Source organism: Lygodium microphyllum, chromosome 5 (genome assembly GCF_053477565.2).
Source record: "Lygodium microphyllum isolate KBCC chromosome 5, Lygodium_microphyllum_v1.1.10, whole genome shotgun sequence".
NCBI lineage: Eukaryota > Viridiplantae > Streptophyta > Polypodiopsida > Schizaeales > Lygodiaceae > Lygodium > Lygodium microphyllum.
Genome location: NC_141139.1, coordinates 143,421,480 through 143,429,503, shown reverse-complemented (window position 1 = coordinate 143,429,503; position 8,024 = coordinate 143,421,480). Strand labels below are relative to the sequence as shown.

The window sequence follows — 8,024 nt, the reverse complement described above, 5'->3', positions numbered from 1 at the left end:
CTATTTAACAATTGAGAGGCATGCAATAAGTCAAACTTACACAAAATAAGCTAGAATTAATGTCTTTAGAAGGAAAAGACTAAAATTGGACAAGAGATTAATCTCGAGGTTGTATCAAGTAGTTGAATATTATATCTATGGTTTTTGAATACATAGAATACCACGTTCTAATTCTACCTAGATGCATGCACTCGTTGTGTGGAAATTGTCACAAGTTTTCTTTTGTTTAAGCACCTATAACAAACGTATTACATTTTGTTGCATCTCAACTAATGATTTCAAATCTCATATTTTCCTAGGATAACAAGAGTTGTTTCTACATTGCATGCTACTTCTTTGATTTTTCCTTGGAAAAGAAATGTTTTGCCTATATTGCATGTTGCTTCCCTAAATCGCATGATATTTAATTAAGAAATACACTTGATAGTCTCATAAATCCAGTATGGAATTTAATACTACCTAGGCTAACTCAAAAATTTTGAGGGAAGGTAGGACAATGACTCCACTTTCCTCACACCAATAGACTTATAAGTATTTTCCTCTCAAAGGGTGAGAGAGAAAAGAGCCATGGGGAAGATCTATCTATCTTTTCTCTTCTTGAGATGTGGGAGGGGGAAACTCTTATATACATATATTAGGACCCCCCCTTCCTTTGCCATACATGAATATGAGAGAGAAAATACTGGATTTGCTCCACCTAATATTAGTTGAAAGCCACTCCCTTCCCTAGTTGTTTGCCTAAGTTTCCACTTCTACCTATCATTCTCATAATTATAAACCTTATAAGCTTAGGGTATATTTATCACTCTCTATAGCCTTAAAGTTTCCACTTCTAACAATCATTCTCATAATTATAAACCTTATAAGCTTAGGTTGTATTTATCATTATCTTTGTAGCCTTCCAAGTCCTCATCTTATCATTAACTCTATATATTAACATGCTCATATAGTCACCATCGATATCCTATCATCATAATTATCATCTTCATCCCCACAAGTAGTTGGACTATCATGCTTACTTAGCCTATTGATTGGTGAAAACAAGTATAAATTCTATTCTCAATCAATATGCTCTGTGTGTGTGTGTGTGTGTGTGTGTGTGTGTGTGTGTGTGTGTGTGTGAGGTCTTCCAATATACACACACAAGTACATACACACACATGCATGTATGTATGTATGTATGTATGTTACACACACACACACACACACACACACATATTTGTGTGAGAGAGAGGGAGATTCATATACATAATGTATATATGTATGTACACACATATATTTGAAATATGCATATGTATGTATGGGTGTAAGTAATGGAGTCTTATAGAAGGATGGTTTGAATAGTAGAGGGTTGTGAAATACATGTCACCTTACTAGGGATTGCACACTATTTGTTGGTTAGTTACTACTTATTATTAGACCCAAGCATTGTTGCATGACTAGTGACATATGGCTATTTGGTCTTCCTTACATCATTAGCAATATATAAATAACTTTCTATTTCCTTGGTTGAAACAAGTGTTGCAATGGTGGAATTGCACCTATAAGAGACCCTACATATCACATATATTCAAGGGGTTCAAAAAAGGCCTCTCTACTTGTCACAAGTAAGATATCCCTCTCGATGAACGTAGTTGATACACTTACATTTCTAGAGATACAATTCCTTGCAATTCTAAAGTCAAAAAACAAGGTTGGAATATATGGGTAGCATTATTTATGTCTTATCATGGTTAGAAAAGTTCTTCTCTTGATGACACATTGCTTTGACCCGCATAAGCAACATGGTTCACGCGTACGTAGTACCATGTCGTATCTTGAACAGGCAACAAAAGCCAACTTGCAAGACATGTCAAGTCGATGCCATCATGTTACAACATGACCCCGTCGCATCGTGTTGCATCACGATGTCGTGCCGCTACACACACACAATGTGAAAAACTCTAGAGTATGGATTTCTTATTGATCTAGAGAGCAAATGCCATATTAGTGATTAATGTCAATGTTCGTAGTATGGATGGTTTAAAAATACTAGATTTTTGGACAAGTTTAGCCAATTTTTGATATTTTAGATATTCTCTTGTAAAAATCCAAAAATTATAGACAACTTCTAGAATAGGATGATATGTAAAAGAAAGCATGTAGCTTTTCATTTTGGGAGGATTTTATGTAAAAAGAAGGATTGGAAAAATCCCATGAAGCACGAACGCAGTTTTTAGGTAGTGAATAACACTCCAAACTGGGAGATAAAGGAGTAATCTGTGGTAGAATTCTGGCCAGGTCTTCTGGTATTTTACTCCCCTTTCAAAGCCAATGGAAGCATCAGATTGGCAGTCTGAGTAGCATAGAGGAAGTTATTTTTTAATGCACATTTTTGTCTACAAGAGATTTATCTTCTCATAATGCAAAAATAAATTGACAGCTTCAACAAAAATAAATTGACAGTTTTACCTCTGTGAGTACTCTTCTACATCTTCTATTTCTTTGAACCCCTTCTCTTTAGTCTACTCCTCTCCCTGAATCTCCCTTTACCCTGGTGCCTTTACCCCCATGGTAGACTTTCGACCCCAAACGCTCCGACAACGGGCCATTACACCCTTGATATCCCTCTTGCATCGTGGCTTGCTCATAGCACTTGTAACGCATTTGTCTAACTTGCACATGGGTAACTTGGTGCTTGGAGTCACTGAGTCACACCATGGAAGAGTTCTAGGCTCACAAGGATCCACATTCAACCATCTTAGACCACTGCGCGTTAGGGGTGACTCGAGTCATAACCCACCTCTCCTCATACAAAGCCATTTCGACTTGAACTCGGAGCAAGGGGGCTAGCTTCCTCGCTCAAAATGAGAACCCTGCACACCGGGAGGCAAAAACGATAGTTGCTCCATGAGGCACGGCCTACATGGAGGAGAGGGGGAGACATGGAGTTGCCCAAGCCTCACACTCCCTTCCCTCATACCTACCCCCTCAATCTCATTCTAGTCCACTTGAATTGAGTTGGTTTCCTACGAAAAAAATGAGGTTAATCATCCAGAAGAGGATTAGTATGAGGATTCATCAACCATCTGAATGCCTTTGGCGCAGATTGCTCTAGAGCTGAGGCAACCGTTTCTTTGGGTCGTTTGTAATATGTCCTGACACCCTCGCAAGATTCCCCAACCACCTTGCATGGGAAAGAGCTCGCCTTGATTGGCTTGATCTCAACCCACTGGCCGTATTCATAAAGGGATTAACTTAGCCATGCGTTACGAAAGAAGTCTTAACCTCCTATGATACTTCTAATTGTAAGAAGTCTATAAACCTTAAAGATACTCATTTCAAAATGAGACTTCTCTATCATATGGAGTATATGCTCCTTACTACATAAGCATATGTCAATACATAATCCCTACTATATGAGCATTCCTATCTCAACATATGTTGATAGATAACCTATACTATGTAGTATTTTCTACATCATGGAGTACATTACATTTAGAAAGATTGAATAATCAACACATATAGATAAAGGTCTCCAAAAAATCATTTTATACTCACAAATGTGTATGACACTAAAATGATGAATCAAGGTGCTATCAAAACTTATGTTAATATATTCTAATGTTTTATATAAACAATATAAAACATTATGTTTTATATATAGTATTTTAATAAAGCCAACATGATACTATGATTATGTAAGTATGATACTAAAAAATTAGCATAGCCATTATATAAATGTATTTCATTTATACTACTAAGAAAATAGAATGTTTTACACATACTAAGAATGCATTTACATAATAGTAATATTAATTAATGTAATACAATAACATAATGTCTCATTATTATGTTAATAGTAGAATTATGTTATCATGTTATGAATTTTACTGCAATTGTATTGCTAAGTGTATTATTGTGTTTTGTTGCCAAGCTATCATCTCAAGTTCTTAGATTTAAGGAAGAGAGTCTTCATTGCAAGCGATCTAGACCACAAAGAAGGCTGGAGTCATGTGTGACAGTGACATGGGAATTCAGCTAATAAGAAAACGATCCAAATGGCAAAGGAGGCCACAATCATGCATGACATGAAGCCTTGGTCTCAAATGCAAGTGATGTAAATGGCAAACTATAAGGAAGGGCACACTTATGCGTGCATGTGATAGAGAACATTGGCTTAAGCTTAATGAAAGACGATCCAAGCAGGGAAGAAGGCCACACTAATGTGTAAACATCATTCAACTTTTGGAGACCCTCAACACCCTTGCAACTTACCCTAATCCTTTAGAAGCAATGATAGCCTATAGGGTCTTAGGGATACAACACATAGTTGAAGCTTTCAAACACATTTTTACAATTCATATGAACCTTGGTGTTTCGAACTTTTTCACTATTGTACCCTCCCATACACACTATAGACATGGTCAATTAATGTAACATTTGCACCTAAACTTCAGAAGCTTATTTTCAGCATTAGAACTGGAACATACTCTCTCACATTTTATGGGGGAAAGTGGAGTTCTGTATTTTAGTTATTCTCAAAACATTCATTGCCTCATGTGTCTCAACTAAATTTTGGTTATGAGTGAAGCAAAAGAATGTTTTTGTGAATGTGGAATTGTACCAACACCCCGATAGCATCTTCCATATCTAGAGTTTCTCTCTCTCTCTCTCTCTCTCTCTCTCTCTCTCACATATCATTGATTTGACTACCATGGCTCCCTACCTCATCACAAAATAGGTTTCCTAATTATTAACACACTTACTTTATATACTAGTCCTTTTGCACCTCATCTCTTAACTTTGTTTCCATATAGCTCCAATGCATATATGACACTTTGAGGCCTAGACTATAGCTAAAGATAAGAAGCTTAGTGCTAATTCAATCAAAGAAGATAATCAGTCAAGCAGCTCTTGAAAGCAGGCCCATGAGATCTTCTCTCCATAAGATTATCCAAATATATTATCAATGGATGATTCATCTGAGCTAGAGTTAGAAAAGAAGGACCATACTAGAGTTAGAAAAGAAGGACCATACTGCTACTAAGGACTTAATGAAGAACGAAAGAACTAATGATCAAGAAAGAGCATAAGTCCTTTGCATTTTCTTTGCAATCCGGGTTCTATCTTCGAGAACCAGCTCTCAATCCTTCATGTTCAAAATTAAAACTGATCAAAATGCAAGGTATAAAGGCGAATTACAAATGCACAATTCAGCAATATAATACATGATGATGACCATCGACACATGGAGGACGTTGCAAAAGGCTGATGGCATGTGGGTAACGTATAATAGCAGCTATATAGGGGTGCACGCTGTATAGCTACTGTTATAAGTTCACGTCTAGATGGAGCGCGAGTATGAGACGAGAGGAGAGGGGGCATCTCGTGTTAGGGGCACTGCACAGAGAGAGAGAGAGAGAGAGAGAGAGAGAGAGAGAGAGAGAGAGAGAGAGAGCATTGACTCGCACATAGAGAGGGAGGGAGGAGAGAACACCACGTGGCAAGGAGAGAGAGGTTTTAGGGGGGTTTCGAAGAATGCCACATGGCATCTCAAAAACATTCTTTGAATAATAGTAGTAGATTTTATAGAAGCTATTATCTTAAAAAGAAGCTATTGGTAGAAGGTCTACCTTTTTCACGATATATTCGAGTAGATACTACATCCTTATTTAGCTTTTTCCTAGAAAGCTAGGCTAAAGCTGTTGACATATAATTCTTCAAATCTAATACCTTCTACAACCCTTTCAAAACCTTAGATCCATGTTTAACTCAGGCTTACTAATTCAAAGTTAATTAATTGTAAATAATGGCGAGGAGGAAGTTACAATAGAGCAAGTGCCCATGTCACAAATCTCAAAAGCTCTATTTGGCAGCCTCAAATTATAAAGAGATAGCATGATTATGGATCGTTACAACGAGAGCAAGAATTGGCATCGATGCTTATCGCACATTCATCGAAGGCCATAGTACTAAGTGAATGTCGTACAAGGTAGGAGGCTTATCGTTGCATATCTAATATACGTAAGAGGCTAACATTTATTCACATATAGCATGCTTATGAGGTGTAGTTCAAGACAGCATCCATGGAAGCATAGTATCGGGATAGGTAGGGTTTGATAACCATACTCACCTTGCACTCAGGCGCTTCAACCAACTAGCTGTACCTGTAAGTGCAAAGTCCGGGGAATCCGCAACAGGGCGTGGCTGGAGAGGAGCTGTATCGTGGTGGTCTCTTCTCGGGGGAGGAGCACCTGCTTTAGCAGCATCAAAGATGATGGCCCCCTCTGGGATCTCTCCCCGCACCCTGCTCGTCGATGCTCTAGGCTTGCGTCGACACAGGAAGCAGACCAAGACCACAGAAGCCACTCCGATGCCCGCACCGATGAGTGAGAAAGCGATCACATAACCCTTGCCGAGCTTGGAATGCCCATCACTGGAGCTGCCTGTGGTCCGACTGGCAGTTCCGTCGCCGCCGGTGCCAGTACCGGCGGAAGAGGTCTGCAGCGCGAGGGACGTGATGATGCTGGAGGTGGGGTTGGTGGTGAAGTTCCACTGGGAGACGTTGAAGATGGCGCCGTCGGTGGCGACGAAGCCGAGGAACATGCTGCCGTTGACGACGGAGGAGAGGTCGACGGAGTAGTTGAGGAAGGTGGCGAAGGTGCCGATGGAGGGGTCGAGGCTGGAGGCGCAGCCGAGGGTACCGACTGCGAGACTGCGGGTGGTGATGTTGTATTCGAGGGCGAGCTGGTACTGGAAGCTGCTCGGGTAGGCATCGGCCATGCCAGCTGCCCACCGGGCAGGACAGAAGTAGGGCTCGTCCTTGGAGCTGTAGCAGCCGGGCGGGGAGGTCCAGATGGGGAGCTGCTGCTGGAGTTGGTCTCCTTTGACGTAGCTTGAGACCTTCAGGCCCCCAAAGGGCAGCAGGTCCGAGGGTCTCAGCCAGCCGCCGCCGTTGTGCGGGCTATCGTCGCCATTGTGATAGGAGGAGACGTAGTACGTGGAGTTGAACTCCACAGAGAGCGTCTTCCGGGCTGTCTCCAGGCTGTCCAGAGAGTCGCTCGGGACAACCACGAAGGCGAACGTCCCGTTCCCGAAGGACGCGTTGGTCGAGAAGGTGAAGACTGTCGAGAAGGAGCTGCTTGCCAGAGCCACAGCGTCTTTGTAGAGGGCTGTGGCAGCTTTGTTCCTGCTGTCGAGGGTTAGTACCCCTCCCGCTATCTCCGCGTTTGACGGGCTGATATTTAACGAGGCCGACGTTAGCTCGACTTTGGTGGTCGTCTGCTGCAGAGAGAGATCAGGCCCCGCCCAGAGAAGGAGGCCTATCATCCACCAGATAACGCTGCGGCTCTGCATCTTGAGAGAGGATAGAGAGAGAGAGAGAGCTCCCTTTTGCTCTTTGGCTATGGCGGACGACTACAGCTCGACGCTGGACGAGCAGTACCGGAGCACTCCTTACATATCTGCGGGCTTGACTCTCTCTCTCTCTCTCTCTCTCTCTCTCTGGTCCGTGACCAGTCAGCTGCCTACCAGTCCAGTCTTCACGTCATATCACACTATTTTTCTCGTTCAAGCAGTGTTTACCGGGTCAAGGGTTTGCGTATGGAGAACGAAATCTTGAAAGCTCCTCAACGCGCTTCCCCCTTTCCCCTTCACTACCAAGATTTTTTACCTTCTAAACAAAATCTAACAATATTAATCCAATGCTGGTTACATCAAGACATGGGATTCTCCGTTGGAACTCTATCTCTCACTACCACTTCACCTAGCCACTCTCACTCTCCCTTCATGCATCTCATCAAATGTTAAGTGTATCATCATCCGTGATCGGTAGAAGGATGTTCTTTAATCTCGTGGAATCTTCAAGATTACATCTACAAAGTGAATTCTATATCAACCTTTTAAGAAACCTTAAGATTCTTAAAGAAAAGAGGTCATTTCATCACCTTATAATATGTGAGTAAAGGGTATTTTCCAATACTCTTTGAATGACCATAGTGCTGATCTTCTTAATAGGTGCATGTTTCAAGGTCTTGGTGTTC

General features: G+C 41.3%; 1 protein-coding gene across 1 annotated transcript; it reads right to left on the bottom strand.

Annotated features, from left to right (window-relative positions):
- Nucleotides 1-5,829: 5,829 nt before the first annotated feature.
- Nucleotides 5,830-7,493, bottom strand: LOC148036483 (uncharacterized). The gene has a single exon (XM_087678477.1). It carries the CDS (start codon nt 7,336-7,338, stop codon nt 6,112-6,114), a length of 1,227 nt encoding a protein of 408 aa, XP_087534603.1. The 5' UTR covers nt 7,339-7,493; the 3' UTR covers nt 5,830-6,111.
- Nucleotides 7,494-8,024: the final 531 nt, after the last annotated feature.

Coding starts and splice junctions, on each gene's coding strand:
- LOC148036483 (XM_087678477.1), bottom strand. CDS start 7,338: ATGCAGAGCCGCAGCGTTATCTGGTGGATGATAGGCCTCCTTCTCTGG.